The sequence below is a fragment of the Oncorhynchus gorbuscha genome, linkage group LG17 (assembly GCF_021184085.1).
Source record: "Oncorhynchus gorbuscha isolate QuinsamMale2020 ecotype Even-year linkage group LG17, OgorEven_v1.0, whole genome shotgun sequence".
Lineage (NCBI taxonomy): Eukaryota > Metazoa > Chordata > Actinopteri > Salmoniformes > Salmonidae > Oncorhynchus > Oncorhynchus gorbuscha.
Window position 1 is genome coordinate 22881839 of NC_060189.1, and position 24509 is coordinate 22906347.

The following is a 24509-nucleotide window of genomic DNA, read 5'->3' on the forward strand; positions in this document are numbered from 1 at the left end:
GTGCCTCATATCTCCATATTCTGGCTGTGCCCCATATCTCCATATCCTGGCTGTGCCTCATATCTCCATATTCTGGCTGTGCCCCATATCTCCATATCCTGGCTGTGCCTCATATCTCCATATACTGGCTGTGCCCCATATCTCCATATACTGGCTATGCCCCATATCTCCATATCCTGGCTGTGCCTCATATCTCCATATCCTGGCTGTGCCTCATATCTCCATATACTGGCTGTGCCCCATATCTCCATATACTGGCTGTGCCGCATATCTCCATATACTGGCTGTGCCCCATATCTCCATATACTGGCTGTGCCCCATATCTCCATATACTGGCTGTGCCCCATATCTTCATATATTGGCTGTGCCCCATATCTTCATATACTGGCTGTGTCCTATATCCTATATCCTGGATCCTTTATGTCCTGCTTCTCTGATCATAGATCTATACTCAGCATGATATACTCATACTTCTGCTCCAAACCATACTCCTTATATCATTTGATATATATAACACAGTACATATTTTGTCTTAATTTATTCAATGTAGGTTGAGCAGCCGTTGAGGTCTAAGAAGTGTGTGTGGCAGAAGCTGCTGTCCAAGCAGAGAAAGCGTGCGGTGGTGGCCTGCTTCCGCATGGCTCCTCTCTACAACCTGCCCAGGTACCAAACACCCGTATCCATTTTCTATAGTCACATTCCTTTACAAACAAATTCATTAGCTGACTGAATGTAGTGGAATGGCGCCTAACCAACTGTTCTATTCATTTATTTTTTCGCATTGTTTGAAACTTATTTTGTACATAATGTTGCTGCTACCGTCTCTTATGACCGAAAAGAGATTCTGGACATTAGAACAGAGATTACTCACTTCGAACTGGACAAAGACTTTTTCTTTAACGAGTCCGACACGAAGGATATACTGCTTTGTCGAGACTGGAGGTCAGGGTGCCTTGTGAGAATTCAGAGGTGTATTCTGTACTATTGGCCAACCTGCAATCATTGGAAAATAAACTGGACGATCTACAATTAACCTTTTCACATGTGAGTTCCAAATATCTCTAACCGTCACCCCTGCGTGAGTTTTTTCAAGCAGACCACCATAGTCCCTGTGCCCAGGAAAGTGAAGGTAACCTGCCGAAATGATTACCGCCCCGTAGCACTCAAGTCTGTAGCCATGAAGGGCTTTGAAAGGCTGGTTTTGGCTCACATCAACACCATCATCCCGGAAACCCTAGATCCACTTCAATTCGAATACCCCCCCAACAGATTCACAGATGACGCAATCTTGATCGCACTCCACACTGCCCTTTCCCACCTGGACAAAAGGAACACCTATGTGAGAATGCTGTTCATTGACTACAGCTCATTGTTCAACACAATAGAGCCCACAAACCTCATCACTAAGCTAAGGACCCTGGGGCTAAACACCTCCCTCTGCAACTGGATCCTGGACTTCCTGACATGCCACCCCCAGGTGGTAAGGATAGGCAACAACACATGTGCCATGCTGATCCTCAACACTGGGGCCCCTCAGGGGTGCGTGCTTAGTCCCCTCCTGTACTCCCTGTTCACTCACTACTGCGTGGCCAAACACGACTCCAAAACCATCATTAAGTTTGCTGACGACACAACAGTGGTAGGCCTGATCACCAACAACGACGAGGCAGCCTATAAGGAGAAGGTCAGAGACCTGGCAGTGTGGTGCCAGGACAACAACCTCTCCTTCAATGTGAGCAAGACAAAGGAGCTGATCGTGGACTACAGGAAAAGGTGGGCCAACCAGGCCCCCATTAACATCGACGGGGCTGTAGTGAAGTGGGTTGACAGTTTCGAGTTCCTTGGTGTCCACAACACCAGCGAACTATCATGGTTCAAAACACACCAAGACAGTCGTGGAGAGGGCATGACAATACCTTTTCCCCCGCAGGAGACTGAAAATATTTGGCATGGGTCCTCAGATCCTCAAAAGCTTCTACAGCCGCACCATCAAGAGCATCCTGACCGATTGCATCACCGCCTGGTATGGCAACTGCTCGGCATCTGACAGTAAGGCAGTACAGACGGCTGTGCGTACGCCCCAGTACATGATTGGGGTCAAGCTTCCTGCCATCCAGGACCTATGTTCTATCTAGGTGGTGTCAGAGGAAAGCCCAAAGAATTGTCAAAGACTCCAGTCACCCTAGTCATAGACTGTTTCCTCTGCTACTGCACGGCAAGTGGTACCGGAGCGCCAAGTCTCCGACCAAAACGTCTCCTTAACAGCTTCTACCCCCAAGCCATAAGACTCCCAAACAATTAATCAAATGGCCACCTGGACTTCTTACAATGCCCCATCCGCCACCTACATGTACACATTTCCTCTACTATACTGGTACCCCCTGTATATAGCCTCGATATTGTTATTTTATTGTTAATTCTTTATTTTATTTTATTTTTTGGCTTTAGTTTATTTTGTAATATTTTCTTAACTATTTTTCTTGAAATGCATTGTTGGTTAAGGGCTTGTAACTAAGCATTCCACAATAATGTCTACACCTGTTGTATTTGGCGAATGTGACAAATACAATTGGATTTGATTTGGGGACTCCAAGTCAAATATTAGAACCAAATATCCCAGCTGCTGATGTCGGTACTGGCAGGCAGCAAGCTGTGTACAGTTTAGCATTGTCTCTTATTTCCAAGCTAACCCGACACTCTCTCTTTCTCTCTGCCTCACGAGTCTCACCCCTCTTTCCTAGGCTCCAGACCCTGTATTTAATGTGAAGCTCCCCTCCCCCAACCTGTACGACAAATGACTCGCCTCGGCCAGTTATCAAGGAACAGAAAAGGACACGAGCAATTTCATGCCCTGCTGCACTGTAACTCAATCACAGAGACCCAGGAGGAGAGACAGCAGGGAGAAAAACAATTAGGAGCCCAACCTGGGGTCGGCCATCTTTAATGTGTGCTTTGTAGCCACTCCTCGACACCAGATGACTCATTTCACCTCGTTATTGGTGTTCTTTTAGGAATATGACATTGCCTCACATAGTTGAGTAATGAGTAAGCATTAGCCTTCTCAGTCAGAGTAATGTTTTTGAAAGAATTACATTGTTGAGGACATTTGATGAAATGTCTTGTGTACTTTTCTCCTCCACCTGTTAGCTTAAATTTCCACCACCTCTAAAACTATTACATACCCTTGTTTCAGTGACTTACCACGCTTCTTACTGTGTCTCTACTACTCTGTCTCTACTACAGACATACTTTCTTAATGGTATAACCCTGTTGTTACAGAGAACATTCTCTGTTCCTGCGCAGCATCAAATGCAAACTTGTATTGTATTCAAGGTTTAAAAAGGCTTCTGAAGTTTGTCATTTCCACTTTAAAATGTCAGACTTGATTAGCCCTAATGATAAATGTATCAAATCCTACAAGAATGTCCATTATAATCCACATAATAATGTACATTTCCTGTTGCTGCAGGATTATTTTCCTGCAGCAACAGGAAACTGGTTACCAGGCATCTGTCACGTTCGTTGAAACTGGTTAAATGAAGATAGTACATCTGTACTTTACGTTCTCTCCTGAATGACATTACTATACTGTACTTCACCTTCTCTCTGTTCTCTCCTGAATGACATTACTATACTGTACTTCACCTTCCCTCTGTTCTCTCCTGAATGACATTACTATACTGTACTTCACCTTCTCTCTGTTCTCTCCTGAATGACATTACTATACTGTACTTCACGTTCCCTCTGTTCTCTCCTGAATGACATTACTATACTGTACTTCACCTTCTCTCTGTTCTCTCCTGAATGACATTACTATACTGTACTTCACCTTCTCTCTGTTCTCTCCTGAATGACATTACTATACTGTACTTCACCTTCTCTCTGTTCTCTCCTGAATGACATTACTATACTGTACTTCACCTTCTCTCTGCTCTCTCCTGAATGACATTACTATACTGTACTTCACCTTCTCTCTGTTCTCTCCTGAATGACATTACTATACTGTACTTCACCTTCTCTCTGTTCTCTCCTGAATGACATTACTATACTGTACTTCACCTTCTCCCTGTTCTCTCCTGAATGACATTACTATACTGTACTTCACCTTCTCTCTGCTCTCTCCTGAATGACATTACTATACTGTACTTCACCTTCCCTCTGTTCTCTCCTGAATGACATTACTATACTGTACTTCCCCTCAGGCACAAAAGTAATAATTACTTCCTGTAAAAATGACTTCATTGTAAAAATGCATGAGATCACAGACTACGACAGTCTACTCTCCATGCTAACGGTAACGTAATGTTCAGACAACGTTTGTGACCTCCACTTCCTTCCTCCTGTAACTCTCATACAGTGATCCAACTGGCATTCTGACTGGTCGGCCTGGGAGCTACACTCATTACAAAAATATTCACTCTGACCCAAAAGTATTTTTCTCCTAAATTCTAGGTTTCTGTGCTGATGTCTCTGTCATTTATACCATATATTTATTTATCTTTAGTCATCATAGTACACTATAGATGTTTCTAAAAGATAAATATGTTCTGTGATAATTGTTTACTGGTGTAGACATGACAGGGTTATGAATTTGGGGGTACAGTTCGGTCTGTGTTTTTTCAGTGTTTCTCCACAGTGACCAGTTGGATGTTCCAGTGCCATACTAAAAAGTATGAACCATTCTTAAAGTAATACCCCGCTCATCTCCTCTCCCCCCTGGCCCACCCTGCTAACCCTCCTCATCTCCTCTCCCCCTGGTCCACCCTGCTAACCCTCCTCATCTCCCTCTCCCCCTGGTCCACCCTGCTAACCCTCCTCATCTCCCTCTCCCCCCCACCCTGGTCCACCCTGCTAACCCTCCTCATCTCCTCTCCCCCTGGTCCACCCTGCTAACCCTCCTCATCTCCTCTCCCCCCTGGTCCACCCTGCTAACCCTCATCCCTCATCTCCTCTCCCCCTGGTCCACCCTGCTAACCCTCCTCATCTCCTCTCCCCCTGGCCCACCCTGCTAACCCTCCTCATCTCCTCTCCCCATCTCCCTGGCCCACCCTGCTAACCCTCCTCATCTCCTCTCCCCCTGGCCCACCCTGCTAACCCTCCTCCTCATCTCCTCTCCCCTGGTCCACCCTGCTAACCCTCCTCATCTCCTCTCCCCCTGGTCCACCCTGCTAACCCTCCTCATCTCATCTCCCTCTCCCCCTGGCCCACCCTGCTAACCCTCCTCATCTCCCTCTCCCCCCTGGCCCACCCTGCTAACCCTCCTCATCTCCCTCTGCACCCCCAGGCATCGCTCTATTAACCTCTTCCTCCTGGGCTATCAGAGAATATGGATAGAGACAGAGACGTACTCTTTTGAAGAGAAGCTAGTGCAGGACCTGGCAGTAAGTACTGTACCTGTCCTCACAGTGCCCAGCCTTCTCTGTGTTATTTGTGGTACTAGCCTGTCCTGTCCATCCTCACCTGGCCGTGCCACAACCCAAGCTCTTCGCCAGCACAATGCCTGCCAAGCACTTCGGGTGTTCCGCCAGTCATCCATGTTTTGCCCCTGGCTCCATATTGATCTGTTCCTTGCTAACGAAATGCCTTCCCAGGCACGCATGACATCGGTCTGGATGTCAGTGCCATGCTGCCAGCTGTACTGTACTGTTATCCGGTTCTAGAGCTGTCCCCCATCTCACAGGGGTAAGAGAGCATCCAACCACGATGCTACGGCTTACTGGTGAAATTTATGGAAGGTGTGGCGTCTTTCGTACATTTTCTGTCGCAGCATGGACACATTATCGTGCCATATTCATGTCGTTTGAGGAATTTGGTGTAATAAAATAATTAAGGAAAACTGTCCCTGCAAGGGTTGCTTTCTTTACAACTTTGATTCTAGATTTATCAGAAATTCTTCAAAAACACCATTCTGTCCTGTGTAAATATTAGAATTGGCTACATTTATCAAAACAGCAATTAATACAATGGATATAAACACTCTATAACACTTTATAAGATATTGCAGGGAAAGTGGTTACATTCTTAAAAGAGATGATCATGTGGAATAGCATCCCATCGACCACTTCTTTTTGCACCATCCTTAACTGGTGCTCTCTCTTCTCTGTCTGTGACTGTCATAGCGATACAGTGGTAGACTAGTATAGTGTATTATAGAGTATTATAGAGTATGGATCAGGCTCATGGAGAGTCATGCTTAACCTCCATCTTCCTCTCTTTATCTCTACTGAGCACACACCTTGACACCGCTGAATTTGACACCGCTAACCTGGACACTGCTGTACCATCTAAATGTGCTGTGCGTATGTCCCTGTGTGTGTGTGCCTGCATGGTCTGCTGATGTAGGAGTGGCGTGCCGTACCCATAATGCTATCCTGTTGAGATACACTCAGTCTGTGTTTTTCCATGGGCCATGCTTCAGTGAGACAAGGGTTTGACTGCACATTACGCATCTTTGATTTCAATGTGTTTCTGTTGATCAAGTACACCCTGTTGTCTCCGAGGTAAGTGATGCGCAGTAAGATAAGACGACTTATGACATGGCAGTGGTTACTGCACATGGATAATAAGCGTCCATATTTTTGTTTAGATACCTTGTCCTTCTAGCAGTTGTTATTTTTAAAGTGTGTTGCAGTGTAATTTGAACAACTTTAACTTCCATTATGAAAATATCACTAATTCAAAATAGAGCACACTGATTAAGAAGTTCAATCTATAAGATTTGTATCAGCTCAAGTGTACAGCAGTCACATTTAGTCACTCTCAGAGGGTCAAGGGCACTGCTACTGTATATATGACAGGTGATTGGGTGTCAGGCTGTACTCTGATGTACTCTGTGCGACGGGGTGTTTGTGCAGAAGACCCAACTGAAGGTGGAGGAGGAGGAAGAGGAGGAGGCAGAGATGCAGCCAGACCCTCTTCATCAGCTCATCCTGCATTTCAGTCACAATGCGCTCACTGAGCGGAGGTAAACACACACACACACACCTGTGCACCTGGCATCATGCTGCTCGCTCCATCTGTGCTGTGTAATATTGCTGGTGTAGTATCCCTTGGCTAATAAACTGGCACATTAAACTAAATCACTGCAGCATTTCTCCCCACGCAAGGAGAAGCACTCGGGCACAAGTAATTGTGTCCCATTTGTTCTTAGTCATGCACCTGAGATACTTGTTTATTATGGAGTTATGCAGGGTTTATTCACATACGTTTATCCTGCTTTTTCATTCAGTTCTTTGGAAGAGGATCCTTTGTATATTGCATATGCAGACATGATGGCAAAGGTACAAAGCCTAGCTGATTTGTTATTGGATGCATATCTTTAGTGTCATGTAGAGGTCAACAGAGACCTGGCTAACAAAGCTCTCGCTTGTCTTCTGTAGAGTTGTGCAGAAGATGAAGAAGAGGAAGATGAAGGAAAAGAGAAAACGTTTGAGGTGTTTTGGATCTCCCATCGGGGTTTTAGATTTGACTAGTCTCAAATGGTTTTGTAAGGAGCTGTTTGTTTGTTGACCTGATAGGAAAAAGAGATGGAGAAACAGAAGACTCTGTACCAGCAGGCCAGACTGCATGACAGAGGAGCTGCTGAGATGGTGTTACAGATGATCAGTGCCAGCAAAGGTACAGGGTGTTCTGGTGTTCAGAGATAAGATGGGAATGGTTGAGGGTAGCTGAAGGATGGGACTAAAAACATACAAAGATAACTATTGTAAAATATACTGTGTTTGTCAAATGTATGTAGTATGTGTCACGTTCGTTGTAACGATGAGACCAAGGTGCAGCATGATTAGAATACATTCTTCTTTTATTAGCGAAAGACACGAAGAACACTTCAACAAACTAACCAAAAACAACAAACGAACGTGAAGCTATGAAAACAACTAGTGCTGACATGCAACTACACATAGACAATAACCCACAAAATACCCGAGGAATATGGCTACCTAAATATGGTCCCCAATCAGAGACAATGATAAACAGCTGCCTCTGATTGAGAACCAACAACAATAGACATAAAAACACCTAGACTATATATAACCCCATAAACATACAAAAACCCTAGACAGGACAAAAACACATCACCCTCGTCACACCCTGACCTAACCAAAATAGTAAAGAAAACAAAGAATACTAAAGTTCAGGGAGCCACCAGTACCCCCCCCCAAAGGTGCAGACTCCCGACCACAAACCTAAACATATATGGGAGGGTCTGGGTGGGCATTTAACCTTGGTTCTGGACGCCGCCCCCCTTCTTTACACTGAGGGCTGGGGAACCTCGATGGGGACCCCGGCCTGGGGATCGTCGCTGAAGACCCCGGGCTGTGGCCCGTCGCTGGAGGTTCCGGGCTGTGGCCCATCGCGGGAAGTTCCGGTCCGTGGCCCGTCGCTGGAGGTTCCGGTCTGTGGCCCGTCGCAGGAGGTTCCGGTCTGTGGCCATTCGTTGGAGGTTCCGGTCTGTGAACTGTCGCCGGACGATCTGGACTGGATACTGTCGCCGCTCGCTCTGGACTGGGTACTGTCGCCGGTCGCTCTGGACTGGGTACTGTCGCCGGACGCTCTGGACTGGGTACTGTCGCCGGTCGCTCTGGACTGGGTACTGTCGCCGGACGCTCTGGACTGGGTACTGTCGCCGGCTCTGGACGCTCTGGACTGGGTACTGGGTGGACTGGGTACGCCGGGACGCTCTGGACTGGGTACTGTCGCTGGACGCTCTGGACTGGGTACTGTCGCCGGACGCTCTGGACTGGGTACTGTCGCCGGACGCTCTGGACTGGGTACTGTCGCCGGACGCTCTGGACTGGGTACTGTCGCCGGACGCTCTGGACTGGGTACTGTCGCCGGACGCTCTGGACTGGGTACTGTCGCCCGGACGCTCTGGACTGGGTACTGTCGCCGGATGCTCTGGACTGTCGCCGGACGCTCTGCACTGGTGACTCCTGAGCTGGGGACACTTACATCATGGCGAGTGCGGTATGGAGGAACAGGGCGTACTGGACTGCCGAGGCGCACTATAGGCCTGGTGCATGGTGCCGGCACTGGTGGTACTGGGCTGGTGTCACACACCTCAGGGCGAGTGCGGGGAGGAGGAAGAGGATGTACAGGGCTCTGGAGGCGCACAGGAAGCCTGGCACGTGGTGTTGGCACTGGTGGTACTGGGCTGGTGACACACACATCAAGGCGAGTGAGGGGAGCAGGCACAGGACGTACCGGACTGTGGAGGTGTACTGGAGGTCTAGAGTGTAGAGCTGACACAACCCGTCCTGGCTGGATGTTTATTTTCGCCCTGCAAATGCAGGGCACTGGCACAGGACGCACTGGGCTGTGCAGAATCACCGGAGCCACAGTACGCAGAGCCGGCGCAGGACATCCTGGTCCAAGGAGGTATACTGGAGACCAGGAGCGCTGAGCCTCTGGTCTCCAGCATAACACTGCATAACACGGTGCCTGACCCAGTTACACGCTCCCCACGGTAAGCACGAGGAGTTGGCTCAGGTCTCCTACCTGACTCAGCCAATCTCCTCGTGTGCCCTCTCGGGCTTCCGTGCTAGTCGTGTACCCACATGTCGTCGCCGTTCCATCTCCACCTGCCTCCATGGTAGGCGATCCTCTCCTGCCAGTATCTCCTCCCACGTCCAGGATCCTTTACCATCCAGTAATTCGTCCCATGTCCATGCTGTCTGCTCCATCATACGCTGCTCCTCCTTTTCACGCTGCTTGGTCCTTGTTTGGTGGGTTATTCTGTCACGTTCGTTGTAACGATGAGACCAAGGTGCAGCGTGATTTGAATACATTCTTCTTTTATTAACGAAAACCACAAAGAACACTTAAACAAATTAACCAAACAAAATGAAGGTGACGCTATAAACAACTAGTTCTGACATGCAACTACCCATAGACAATAACCCACGAAATACCCAAGGAATATGGCTACCTAAATATGGTCCCCAATCAGAGACAACGATATACAGCTGCCTCTGATTGAGAACCAATCTAGGCAACCATAGACATCAAAAAAACTAGAATTAGACGTAAAAACACCTAGAAATAACCCCATAAACATACAAAAACCCTAGACAGGAAAAAAACACATATCACCCTCGTCACACCCGCTACACACTAACCAAAATATTAAAGAAAACAAAGATTACTAAGGTCAGGGCGTGACAGTATGTATAAGCTGGAAGTAGAAGCCTAAGTGTTGTTTTCCATTAGTTTACTCCAATTAGGGGAGGGGTGGTAGGGTTAGGGTGAAAATAATAAATAATAATTACAAATAAATATATGGGGGACTGGAAATGATGCAGACACTTACATTGATGGAAGGTGCAATCTATCTGCAATATTAAAGCTGATCTACCACCTAAAAAAATATATATATAAATAAAGTACAGGGGAACACTATTACAAAGACAAACACACACACACACACACACAAATAATGTGATTACTGATTGTCCTCTTCAGGTTCACTTGGGCCCATGGTGACCTTTACCTTGAAGCTGGGCATCTCTATACTCAACGGGGGCAACATACTGGTTCAGCAGGTATATTAGAATATTTATGGAATCCATATACATTTTTTCAGTATGTACAGTGCAGCTCAAATGTTATTGTGTATTTCCTTTTTGTAGAAAATGCTTGACTATCTGAAGGAAAAAAGAGATGCTGGCTTTTTCAAGAGTTTATCAGGACTCATGCAGTCTTGCAGGTAAAATGATCTCACAATACACAAACAAATCATTGACGGTTTGACATTCAAGCCAAGCAAAACCGTACGTGTTGAAAATGATGTTGGGTCTCTTTCTTTGAACTTCATTAGTGTCCTGGACTTGAATGCATTCGAAAGGCAAAACAAAGCAGAAGGTCTTGGGATGGTGACTGAGGAAGGATCAAGTAAGTGAGGAGAGATAAACAAGGGGAAACAGTGTACTACCTCAGACAGACATGTGCACTATAACCTCCCTCTCTCCTGTCAACACTACCTCAGACAGCCATATGCACTGTAACCTCTCTCTCCTGTCAACACTACCTCAGACAGCCATATGCACTGTAACCTCTCTCTCTCCTGTCAACACTACCTCAGACAGACATATGCACTGTAATCTCTCTCTCTCCTGTCAACACTACCTCAGACAGACATATGCACTGTAACCTCTCTCTCTCCTGTCAACACTACCTCAGACAGGCATATGCACTGTAACCTCTCTCTCTCCTGTCAACACTACCTCAGACAGCCATATGCACTGTAACCTCTCTCTCCTGTCAACACTACCTCAGACAGCCATATGCACTGTAACCTCTCTCTCTCTCCTGTCAACACTACCTCAGACAGCCATATGCACTGTAACCTCTCTCTCTCCTGTCAACACTACCTCAGACAGCCATATGCACTGTAACCTCTCTCTCTCCTGTCAACACTACCTCAGACAGACATATGCACTGTAAACTCTCTCTCTCCTGTCAACACTACCTCAGACAGACATATGCACTGTAACCTCTCTCTCTCCTGTCAACACTACCTCAGACAGACATGTGCACTGTAACCTCTCTCTCTCTCTCCTGTCAACACTACCTCAGACAGACATATGCACTGTAAACTCTCTCTCTCCTGTCAACACTACCTCAGACAGACATATGCACTGTAACCTCTCTCTCTCCTGTCAACACTACCTCAGACAGACATATGCACTGTAAACTCTCTCTCTCCTGTCAACACTACCTCAGACAGACATGTGCACTGTAAACTCTCTCTCTCCTGTCAACACTACCTCAGACAGACATATGCACTGTAACCTCTCTCTCTCCTGTCAACACTACCTCAGACAGACATGTGCACTGTAAACTCTCTCTCTCCTGTCAACACTACCTCAGACAGACATATGCACTGTAACCTCTCTCTCTCCTGTCAACACTACCTCAGACAGACATGTGCACTGTAAACTCTCTCCTGTCAACACTACCTCAGACAGACATGTGCACTGTAACCTCTCTCTCCTGTCAACACTACCTCAGACAGACACATGCACTGTAAACTCTCTCTCTCCTGTCAACACTACCTCAGACAGACATGTGCACTGTAAACTCTCTCTCTCCTGTCAACACTACCTCAGACAGACATATGCACTGTAACCTCTCTCTCTCCTGTCAACACTACCTCAGACAGACATATGCACTGTAATCTCTCTCTCTCCTGTCAACACTACCTCAGACAGACATGTGCACTGTAAACTCTCTCTCTCTTGTCAACACTACCTCAGACAGACATATGCACTGTAACCTCTCTCTCTCCTGTCAACACTACCTCAGACAGCCATATGCACTGTAACCTCTCTCTCTCCTGTCAACACACAGAAATGCATGCATATCTTAGAAATGTTTAGTGTTATAGGAAAGTAATTGTAGATTTGTTTGATTTTAAGATGACAATTTATTTTCTTACTTTTGAGAGTCAAGTCCACTTGGTGCTCTTGCCAAATGCTGACCCATGATGCTCCATACACATTTCTTAAGTGTCTAAAACCCTACACAAGTATAACATCTAAATGTTAAGTAGGTAATGTTGATTTACATGTTACTCCATGTTAATTTCATCTGACCCGCCCCCTTCCTCCCACCCAGCCACAGGGTCACAATTCACCTGTCTTCTGATCTCCAACCAATCAATGCTCACAGACCAAACCAGTCTCAAATTACATTATTCCACTAATGTGATTATTTGTGGTTTGCTCTTACTGCTTGTACTACAGCCAGTGGTCAATGTGTTCCTATTAACACCTTGTTGTCCTTTCTGAATCTGCCCGTTGAGAAACGGAATTCATTAATAAAGATTTACTGTACCCTACTCCATAGTGACGAAGGTTATGTTATGTCAGAACTGCATGTGGAGGCTTGTAATTCCTACAACCGTATGCACAAGCAATAACAGCAATCCATAAGGATACACCCCTTGCCATTATGATTGGTCAGCCAATGTCCAACCCACCCGCTAATGATTGGCCCAGGTCTTTTTGTTGTGTTTGAAGGCCTGTGATAGGGCTATTACAGCCACATGATACAGAATTAGCGTGCCACATTCGCTCTTTTGTTTGTGATGGAAAAGCTCATCTCCATGTCACATATGTCACTGGACGAGTTCGTTTTGCATGGCCCGGTTCCCCGGGTAGGCAGAGATTGCACATTTTACACCATTCCATTGGTCCTTAAGTGAAATCTCCACCACCCGGGGCACCGGGCCATGCCAAATGAACTGGCCCATTGTGTCTGTGTTCATTGGGCAGGTAAACCTGTGCTACTGTATGTTCCTCAGTCACGTGATGTCTGAATACTGTCTGTCAACAAGATAAAAAAAACTCCAAAACAACAGATCTATACACAATGTAAATCACCCACCATAGAAGCTGTTGGATCTAATGGAGCGCATACAGTAAATGTCTATGTTCTCATACATACTCCAGCTCGTTCCCATCTCATGTAAACCAGGCATATGTGATGGTGACTGCAGTACTGTAGTGATTCTCACTCCCCGTCTAACACCTGTCCTGGCAAACTGTGCAGCAGAACCTGTAGACCTACCTACCCGAGACTCTTAACCGCATGTCTACTGTATGTCCAACGCCTAAAATGATGTCGATCTATCTCTTCTTCTTCTTCCTTCCTTCTTATTGAAACTCAATGTCTTCTCCTTTGCTTATGTCTGCTTTTTTTGTTTGTTTGTTTCTTCTTATCATTTTTGAACTCATCGGTCGCAGTCAACGTGAGTGAGCGGGGTAAATACACGGTTTAGATTCTACTCATTTCGCCATCCTGATTGCTCTTCGTCCAGTTCCCACCTCTTCCCCCTCCCCTCAGTCTGGAATGTGATAATAACCTACTGCTCTGATCTGAAGGAACACATGCATGCTCAATAAGCCATATAGCTTTAGACCCAAATAACTCTTACCTCTCTCTCCTATACAAAGTTACTGCTTGTCTGCTTGTTGTGTGTGGAAACTTTTATTTCTTTTTTATATTGATATTACTAACCAATATGAATTGATAAAGTAAATTAGTAATAAGAATAAAATGTCCAAAGCTTTGCTTGTATCTGAAGGACCGAGCAACAAAGCTCACTTTTATTCCTATTATCCCTCACCTCTGTCCAGTATGTATATCAAGTCAAAGTGATATGAATGTCTCATAGAGAGCATAAGACTTCCATGACAAAATATCCTAGTCTAGGAGCTAGAGGACTATACAGCAGCTTTGTAGGGAAGTGAAAGTTTTGCTGGCCATGGTGTAAGCTTGTGTTAGATCAAGCTGGGGGGGGGGTCATCTGGTTTCTAGCCCCCTCCTACCCAAAGGGGACAGTCGTCAATCTCATCTCCTGTTTCCAGGTTCCAAGGTACTGCAGAACGATGAGTTCACTAAGGATCTGTTTAGGTTTCTGCAATTGCTCTGCGAGGGACACAACAACGGTATGTCTAACACTTTACACAGAACACCTTACGTCAATAACACGCCTTAGTTTACCTACTGTAGCCTACTTGTGACAATGTTCAATATATATCATTACCGTACACTGCTGGAAGGGATCCTCTTTTTTCCATTTGACCCCCTTTCCCTTTCTTCAGACTTCCAAAACTTCCTGCGGACTCAGACAGGGAACACAACCACAGTAAATATCATCATCAGCACTGTGGACTACCTGCTCCGTCTGCAGGTAAAATACTATCCCCGCCCTCACTCCCTATATGCTTTATGTGTAGCGTCTGTTTATATTGTCCTGTGTTACATGTTGATTTATCCAATATTAGGAATCCATCAGTGATTTCTACTGGTACTACTCTGGGAAAGACATCATGGATGAGGCTGGCCAGCGGAACTTCTCCAAAGCCCTGGCTGTGGCCAAGCAGATCTTCAACTCCCTCACTGAGTACATACAGGTAACACAAGCCTCTTGGGTTGGAAGAAACTAACCTTCACGGACAGGAATGCGTTGTATGGTTAATCATGGTTATCGTCCTGACTATAGTGATATCTTCTCTGTGTGTCCCCAGGGCCCGTGTATTGGGAACCAGCAGAGTCTGGCCCACAGCAGGCTATGGGATGCAGTGGTGGGCTTCTTGCATGTGTTTGCCAATATGCAGATGAAGCTCTCACAGGTAATACAACTAAGGACCATTTTCTAATCAACTCACTCCTTGTCAACCAGTGGCTCAATATTAGATCTATCAATTCAGATATGAAACTGAATAGCATCTGGTTAGTGTGATACAACATCAAACTGTATGCGGATGGAGAGTTCACATCCTGACTTTCTTACCAATCAGCTGTTGCCACAAGAGGTCCCTCTTAGTTCAGGGATGTTCTCTGCAGCATGCCTTGGTGACAGGCTTTTCTCCCTGCCTTCATTTGAAATGTTATGAAGGCTATGTGATCCATCACTCCCACAGCAAGACACCTTGGATGTGCTTTGTAGCCAATAACCCAGGTGGGATCAGAATGAAACCTCTCGGACCGTTAGACTGCCTCGGCTTATCTCAGGGTTATCCGGAGGGGCAGGGCTGTTTGCAAGTGACCAGATTGACAGGGCTGCCGGGTGAGCTTTGATTAAGCTAATCAAAGTCCCTCCTCAGATTTATTGCATGCTGGGGAGGCCCAAAACGAGTCATCCCCTCCCAGCCATCTGCTCTGGCCCAGCAGAATGACATTAGGCCATGTGCTGATGGATGGTTGGGGCCTAGCGAATCCTACAGTAGCGGGTCCCAGTGCTCGCAGAGGGCCTTGATCTATCCAAATGGCGCTCTGGGATATTAGCAATGGACTGGCCCCTGACAGAGCAGCACTAACCTTGATTGGGTGCAAAATGTGTCTCAAAGTTGCTTTTGTTTCCTGTCCCCCCAGGACTCAAGTCAGATTGACTTATTGAAGGAGCTGCTGGACCTGCAGAAGGACATGATTGTGATGATGCTCTCCCTTCTGGAAGGTTCTATTACACCTTTTTATCTCAGTCGTGACTCATCATGGAACACAATGTGGCTATCAGATGACACTGATAGAACAGAGTTAGCTACTAACCATTTGATCCTTTATCCCTAAACTGTAAACACATTTATTTGCTTGAACTGATTTTGCATGGTATCAAACATCTAGACGATCTACCTTGACAATAAAATAAGCAGATTGTGTTATGGTTACTGTGTACTTTGTATTGTATGTCCTAAACTTTAGTAACCCTCGCTACCCTCCTACAGGTAATGTTGTCAACGGAACCATTGGCAAACAGATGGTGGACACCCTGGTGGAGTCCTCCAGCAATGTAGAGATGATCCTCAAGTTCTTCGACATGTTCCTCAAACTCAAAGACCTGACCTCCTCGGACAACTTCAAGGAGTACGACCCGGACAGCAAGGGAGTGATCTCCAAGAAGGAGTTCCAGAAGTCCATGGAGAACCAGAAGCAGTACTCCCAGTCAGAGATTGAGTTCCTGCTCTCCTGCGTCGAGGCTGACGAAAACGACATGTTCAACTACGAGGAGTTTGTTGAACGTTTTCATGAACCGGCCAAGGACATTGGTTTTAACGTGGCGGTCCTGCTCACCAACCTATCAGAACACATGCCTCACGACGCCCGTCTAGCCACCTTCCTGGACCTGGCTGAGAGCGTAATCAACTACTTCGAGCCCTACCTGGGCCGCATCGAGATCATGGGCGGGGCCAAGCGCATCGAGAGGGTCTACTTTGAGATCAGTGAGTCCAGTCGTACGCAGTGGGAGAAACCCCAGGTCAAAGAGTCCAAGAGACAGTTCATCTTTGACGTGGTCAACGAGGGCGGGGAAAGCGAGAAGATGGAGCTGTTTGTCAACTTCTGTGAGGACACCATCTTTGAGATGCAACTGGCCTCCCAGATCTCTGAGCCTGACTCAGTGGAGCGTCTCGAGGAGGATGAGGAAGACAGCCAGAGTGTGGAGGAGGAAGGGGAGGAGGAAGAGGAGGAGAGCATGATTGAGTCTCACTCAGCCTTCACAAACTCCTGTGTCTCCATGAGGAAGAACCTGTCCAGCTTCCGCCAGCTGCTCACCTTCAAGAGCATGAGGCGGCAGTACAGGAATTTCAGGAAGATGAGTGTGAGGGAGATGGTTCGAGGGTTATTCTCCTTCTTCTGGAAGATAATCACGGGCCTCTTCCGCTTCCTCTACAACCTGGTGTGGGGCTTCTTCCACATCTTGTGGTCCTCCATGTTTGGTGGGGGCCTGGTGGAAGGGGCAAAGAACATGAAGGTTACAGACATCCTGGGGAACATGCCTGACCCCACACAGTTTGGTATCCATGGCGACGTGCTGGAGGCAGAGAAGATGGAGGCGAGCGAGGCATCGTCGGTTGCAGAGATGGTCCAGATGGCCCAAGTGGACAAGGCAGAGGCCGACCTGATGGCTGAGCTGCTCAACATTCAAACCAAGAGCCAGGGGGGCAAGCACGCAGCCGAGCCAGGTCTGGGGGACATGGGGGAAGTGGTGGGGGTTGACGCCCCCTCTTTAGCCACTGCCGTCAAACAGAAGAAAGCCAAGGTCTGTACCTGGATCTCCTCAGAAATCACACATGTTTAGTCTTAGAAAAAGAGTAATGGTTATCTGTGTAAGGTCAGGCCTCTGTAATGTATATGTCACATAATGATTAGGTGCAAAAATGAGCTGTACCCTCTTAGAAAAAAGTGTTATTTAGAACCTTAAAGGGTTCTTTGGGCTGTCCCCATAGGATAACCTTTCGAATAACCCTTTTTGGTTCCAGGTAGAACCCTTTTGGTTGCAGGTAGAACCTTTTTAGGTTCCATATATAACCTTTTCTACATGAAACCCAAAAGGGTTCTACTTGGAACCAAAAAGGTTTTCCTATGGGGACAGCAGAATAATGTTTTTGGAACCTTTTTTTGTAAGAGTGTAGTTTAACCACATTCCATGTGTTTCTTGAAGGAGGCTTCTACTATAGAGCCTGCCAATGGAGATCACAAAGCCAAGCCAGAGAAGGCAGAGTAAGTGACCTCATAAAGTCCTTGATGTGATGTGATTGCACCTGATTTGATTCCCAGTGTGGACACAATATTCCCTACCAGGCTCAGCCCTATCATCATTTGTTTTGCTCCTGGTGGAAACTGAACTGATTTGTTGAGGGTGCTTGTCTGTCTGTCTGTCTGTCTGTCTGTCTGTCTGTCTGTCTGTCTGTCTGTCTGTCTGTCTGTCTGTCTGTCTGTCTGTCTGTCTGTCTGTCTGTCTGTCTGTCTGTCTGTCTGTCTGTCTGTCTGTCTGTCTGTCTGTCTGTCTGTCTGTCTGTCTGTCTGTCTGTCTGTCTGTCTGTCTGTCTGTCTGTCTGTCTGTCTGTCTGTCTGTCTGTCTGTCTGTCTGTGTGTCTGTGTAAACCCACGGGGTGTGTGTTTGTAACTGCAGCCCAGAAGACGAGGAGAAGAAAGACAGGGACGAAGCCAAAGAGGAGACTCCGCCTGAGTCCCCACCAGAAGAGGAGAAGAAGGCCCCCAAGAAGAGACCGGGACTAAAGAAAGAGCCCCCAGAGGCCTTCATGGCCAGATTCTTCTCTGGCCTGGAGATCTACCAGACCAAGATGTTGGTGAGCACACTCACCCATTTTGTTGAGCCCTGTAAATCACAACAGTACATTCATGTTTGTCTTGTTGCATATGACACAAATGTATGAGTACTATACAGTGAGTGTACAAAACATTAGGAACTCTTTCCATGACATAGACTGACCAGGTGAATCCTGCTGAAAGATATAATCCCTTAATAATGTAATCTGTTAAATCCACTTCAATCAGTGTAAATGAAGGGTAGGAGACAGGTTAAATCATTATTTATAAGCCTTGATACAATTGAGACATGGATAATGTATTTCTGCCATTCGGAGGGTGAATGCGCAAGACAAAATATTTATAAGTGCCTTTGAACGGGGTATTGTAGTAGATGCCAGGCGCACCAGTTTGAGTCAAGAACTGCAACGCTGCTTGGTTTTTCACACTCAACAGTTTCCTGTGTGTTTCAAGGATAGTCCACCACCCAAAGGACATCCAGCCAACTTGACACAACTGTGGGAAGCATTGGAGTTAACATGGGCCAGCATCCCTGTGCAACGCTTTCGACACCTTGTAGAGTTCATTCCCAACAAATTGAGGCTTTTCTGAGGGCAACTCAGTGTATACATGTGTGTTTTGCAGAACTATCTGGCCAGAAACTTCTACAACCTGCGTTTCTTAGCGTTGTTCGTTGCTTTCGCCATCAACTTTATTCTGCTCTTCTACAAAGTAAGTCAAACCCTATCTAATCAAATAGAGCACAGTGTTGCTGTTGAACTGCCATGGATATAAACTGGGTGTTTGTTGTGTCAGGTGACTGGCGATGATGGGGATGACGATGATCCAGACCCTTGGAACGGTGGTGGAGGTACTGATGAAGAGGAGGATGAAGGTGGGATGGAGTATTTTGTCCTGCAGGAGAGCACCGGCTACATGGCACCTACACTGCGCTTCCTGGCCATACTACACACAGTCATCTCTTTCCTGTGTGTGGTGGGATACTACTACCTGAAGGTACATTTTGTGAACACACACACATACAGATAACTAACTCATCGACACCGACACCTTTATAGTATCCCAAGAGGATGTATTAACCATCATTATAATGGACTAGTAATTCAAACTTAGATATCACACTTTTCGAAGTGGTCAAAATCCTTTATATTGTGATATGGGAACTAATTTACCACCAATACATATCAACCCTTTTTCTGAAGGTGTATTTGGTGAAGTAATCATCGGAGTGTAATGGTATTATATCCAGACAGTGCCCTGTGGAGCTGTGATCTAATGTTCCATCTCTCTGTCTGTGTCCCCAAGGTGCCTCTGACGGTGTTCAAGAGAGAGAAGGAGATCGCCAGGAAGCTGGAGTTTGACGGCCTCTACATCACAGAGCAGCCGTCAGACGATGACATCAAAGGGCAGTGGGACCGCCTCGTCATCAACACCCCGTGAGTCAAACAGAACAAACTAGAATCATCACTTTGGTATTTGATTGTAGTATTCAGATTGTGGACTGATTGTCTACACCAGGGATTTTGCTTGTAACTTCCTCTCATGTAAATCCTTCATGTGATAATTCTATCCTCTGTTGTATAGTTCCTTCCCTAATAACTACTGGGACAAGTTTGTGAAACGCAAGGTAAGTGGACAGTATTTAATTCATTCTTGTTGGGCTTGTAATTTATATTCACCAGATCAATACCACTTGCTCATGCACATACTATTACTACTATTTACTGTTAGTTTCTCCTTGTTATCCTGGCCTGCTGCTGTTAGGTGATCAATAAGTATGGAGATCTGTATGGAGCAGAGAGGATAGCAGAGCTGCTGGGGCTGGACAAGAGTGCTCTGGACTTCAACCCCACAGAGGAGACAGTGGTGAAGGAGGCATCGCTGGTGTCCTGGTGAGACCCTGGGAGAGTGACCTATAATAGAGTTATCGGGTTAGCATACACAGAGTGAAGTCAAAAACAATACCATTCACATCATTCCACCTCTTTGGACAGGTTGAGCTCTGTCGACACCAAGTATCAATGCTGGAAAATGGGTGTGGTGTTTACAGACAATGTGAGTGTCCTACATTTACAATGAACATCATTTGGTATATGATAACAACACATTATTGACTTGATCTGTCTGATCTGTTTCTTTGTTGTGTGTCCCTACAGTCGTTCCTGTACCTGGTGTGGTACACCACCATGTCCATCCTGGGTCACTACAACAACTTCTTCTTCGCTGCCCATCTGCTAGACATCGCCATGGGCTTCAAGACCCTCCGGACCATCCTGTCCTCAGTCACCCACAATGGCAAACAGGTGGGTGGATGCCGTTTGACCACCAGGCAGCAGGGGTCAGTGTTGAGTTAGAGCTCTAGTTCTACTCTGGTATTAACCATAGAGCTAAAGTATATCATCGTGGTAGTAACCTGAAGTATTCTCTATGTGTCAGCTGGTTCTGACTGTAGGTCTACTGGCGGTGGTGGTGTATCTGTACACTGTGGTGGCCTTCAACTTCTTCCGCAAGTTTTACAACAAGAGTGAGGATGAGAACCAGCCGGATATGAAGTGTGACGACATGATGACTGTGAGTTCCTGGATTGTTTTGGACTAAAATCATAATGTAGAGGCCACACTATTAAAAAACAAATAAAATAATTTATAAAACATCAGCCCAGTTCTCAACAATATTTTAACTAAGGCCTAACCATCCTGTTTGGGGCCTTTTGAGTGGTCCTATTCTAATTCCAACCCTATTCCATTTCCAACTATCTCTCTCTCTCTCTCTCTCTCTCTCTCTCTCTCTCTCTCTCTCTCTCTCTCTCTCTCCCTCCCCCTCTCTCTTACCTTCTATCTGTTCTTTCTGTCTCTCTCCCCTCCATCAGTGCTACCTGTTCCACATGTATGTTGGTGTGAGGGCAGGGGGTGGCATCGGAGACGAGATAGAAGACCCTGCGGGCGACCCCTACGAGCTCTACCGCATCCTATTCGACATCACCTTCTTCTTCTTCGTCATTGTCATCCTGCTGGCTATCATCCAGGGTACATACTGTACTGGTCTGGCTCACAGAGGGCAGTTTCAGAGACAACGCGGGGACCAGGGTGAGACCAAGCAGGGTCAAAGTCACTCTGGCTCCCTGGTGTCAAAGTCACCCTGGTCCCTGTGGGCAGAAAGGGGCTGTGTAAAGGGCTGTGCAGCTATGTACGTCTGTCTGTCTCTACCGGGCCCTGATAGCAGACAGACTGACAAACTCCCTCCTACACAGTAATGTTTCTCTCACAGTCAGACAGTATCAAACTGTCCAATGGTTCTTCCACCTCAGACCGAGACAATCAGTCAGCCTCATGCCTCTCCCACAGACACACTGAAACTGTCAACTCGCCTCACAGTCATTCACCAGAACACACACAGATACAGATGTAACCTGTACCTTAATACAGAGTAATGCTGCTTCCTGTTGTCAAAAGCTGTTCAACCATGAAGTAGTTTACACTGCAATGCAAAAGCCGGGGGAAGAAGAATTGTATTAAATTGCCATGTCCATGAAGAAACATGTTCACTGTTGGTTGTTGTGGCTGCAGGTCTGATCATTGATGCTTTTGGAGAGCTGAGAGACCAACAGGAGCAAGTGAAAGAGGATATGGAGGTGAGAGACTGGTTTGCATCTGTAGTACAGGTCAGCAGAGGACAATTTTGGAATATATGATCTTTTTTCTCCTCAGACCAAATGTTTCATCTGTGGCATCGGCAATGACTACTTTGACACGACGCCTCACGGCTTTGAAACACACACCTTACAAGAGCACAACTTGGCCAACTACCTGTGAGTATCCCTCTGTATCTAGACTGGATGTAACCCAGCACTTTAAAGCTAGACTTTTTCATCTAAAGTATCAATTAGCCCACATGTCTTTTGTCTTCCTGCATCTTTATATTTATTTACTATTAAGTCACCTGATTGATGGCTTTTACACAACAGTAGATGGTATCTGGTATCTGTGCCAAAGTTAAAAATACCTGCAGTGCCTCATAATGGCAGCACCCTTTCCCCCTCTAGGAGCTCAATGCTCATCTATTGTTTATCTGTGTGAGTTAGCTGGACAATAGGAAGCCATGTGGCCTTAATCTGCCTGCTCAGTCAGCTGGAGGATGCTATGACTCTATCCTCATTAGCTCATGCTTTTAAGTTGGTTGGAAAATAGTTGTGTGATATTCTCTTATGCATCGCACATTTTGATTTGGTTAACAGTCGTGGACAGACTCAGTAATCTGATTGCTGCTCTATGCTTGAGGATAGGACACGTGGATGATTGATAAGATCATCAAGAACTCTAACATTATGCTTGAATGAATCTTTTATTCCCTCCTGCTATATCTATTTGTAGTTCTGAAAAGGTCAGTTGCTCTTTGAATGTTGAATGATACTAGTGAACCATGACCGTGGATAAGGGGTCATTTTCATGTCTCGCCATTTTGCTTGACAGGTTTTTCCTGATGTACCTCATCAACAAAGATGAGACAGAACACACTGGCCAGGTATGGAGCTTGTCACCCTTTTGTCCCCTTAGTCCTAAGAAAATGTTGCTTGTCATTTCAGGAACCAAAGGTTACTATATATTGACCCGTCTGTTTGTCTGCCTGCTTCCTCTAGGAGTCATACGTGTGGAAGATGTACCAGGAGAGGCAATGGGACTTTTTCCCCGCTGGAGACTGTTTCAGAAAGCAGTATGAGGATCAGCTTGGATAGTCCTGACAGACAGGATTGCAGTCCTACAGAGAGCTGCTCCAGATCCACTCCCACTTCCTCTTAACAGCTGAGGATGGTTGATAACCATTCACCGCCTATTGCCTCCTTGAAATCTGAGAGACTGACTAGAGGAGAGGGGAGATGCTATCTTTCATATGGCGGAATAACCATTTTCACATCAACATCAAATGTACTTCTACATGTTACCTTTGGTACAGAGAGTGATTTTACCACAACCTGCCCAGACATTTGATTTCAGTTTGGTACTATTTTTTCATTGTTTTTTGACAAGGTGTTGCCTTTTCCTCCACATAACCCCAAACCATTGCACAAATGTTTGTCTTTTTGAGAAACACTGGGTTGTGTGGGGTTATGGGACAACGTGTGAGTCTGGGCCCGTACGAATATGCACAAGAAGACTACTTCAATATTTCAAGAATGATGAAAATGACACTTATGCCAAAAGATAGGGGGAACAGATTTATACAGAGAGCCAATGTGATATAAGAAGGTTTTTAAGATGTTGTTACAGTCTCGTGCTTGCAGAGATGAAGTATTGAATATCGAGGACTTGACAAGGTGAACGGTTTATTATATGATGAAATGCCTGAATCAAGTACTGATGAAGTGCCTTATCTACATTACGACACAGCTATGCAAAACCATGTGTTTTTCTTTCTGAGATGGAAGTGCAGTAGTTTTCCTGGATAGCTGTTCGGAGTCATTTGTTTGTGGCTTATGTTTTTCATTTGAAAAAGTATGAACAGTATTGAGTTTTTTGCCAACTGCAGCGTCCTAACTGCAAACGTACATGGTACAAAGAGTATAAATGACACACGTCTAAGTATATCACGTCAGAATTGATTAAACACCTTGAAACAAAAACAACAAGATAAATTGCTATTGTATGGCCATTTGTATGTAGTAACTTTGCTGAACCGTGCATTTTTTCTGAAGGGAAAATAAAGAAATGAATGCAATAAATGAAGTCTCTTCACACAGTGTTTCTTTAAGGATTTTATTAAACTTTTTTTGCTATTGTTAAGGACAAAGTATGTAGCCTACAGTACAAACTACTCTTAGAAAAAAAGTGCTATCTAGAACCTAAAAGGGTTCTTTGGCTGTCCCCATTAGGGAACCATTTGAAGAACCCTTTTTGGTTCCATGTAGAACTATTTTGGTTCCAAGTAGAAACCTTTTGGGT

At 45.8% G+C, this 24509-nt stretch overlaps 1 protein-coding gene across 1 annotated transcript in view; it reads left to right on the plus strand.

Annotated features, from left to right (window-relative positions):
- Positions 1–24277, plus strand: part of LOC124001573 (ryanodine receptor 3-like) — a 170997-nt gene extending 146720 nt beyond the window's left edge. The window contains 31 exon segments of the mRNA XM_046308480.1: positions 551–663; positions 5285–5381; positions 6855–6964; positions 7229–7280; positions 7380–7433; positions 7518–7617; positions 10462–10541; positions 10629–10705; positions 10817–10890; positions 13746–13763; positions 14370–14450; positions 14607–14695; positions 14790–14918; positions 15033–15137; positions 15880–15961; positions 16230–17542; positions 17945–18003; positions 18416–18593; positions 19198–19284; positions 19369–19569; positions 19879–20009; positions 20158–20200; positions 20338–20465; positions 20568–20628; positions 20730–20876; positions 21010–21144; positions 21443–21599; positions 22140–22204; positions 22281–22381; positions 23043–23094; positions 23210–24277. Of these exon segments, the coding sequence (XP_046164436.1) occupies positions 551–663; positions 5285–5381; positions 6855–6964; positions 7229–7280; positions 7380–7433; positions 7518–7617; positions 10462–10541; positions 10629–10705; positions 10817–10890; positions 13746–13763; positions 14370–14450; positions 14607–14695; positions 14790–14918; positions 15033–15137; positions 15880–15961; positions 16230–17542; positions 17945–18003; positions 18416–18593; positions 19198–19284; positions 19369–19569; positions 19879–20009; positions 20158–20200; positions 20338–20465; positions 20568–20628; positions 20730–20876; positions 21010–21144; positions 21443–21599; positions 22140–22204; positions 22281–22381; positions 23043–23094; positions 23210–23305 (4215 nt within the window). The 3' untranslated portion in view covers positions 23306–24277.
- The last annotated feature ends 232 nt before the right edge of the window (positions 24278–24509 follow it).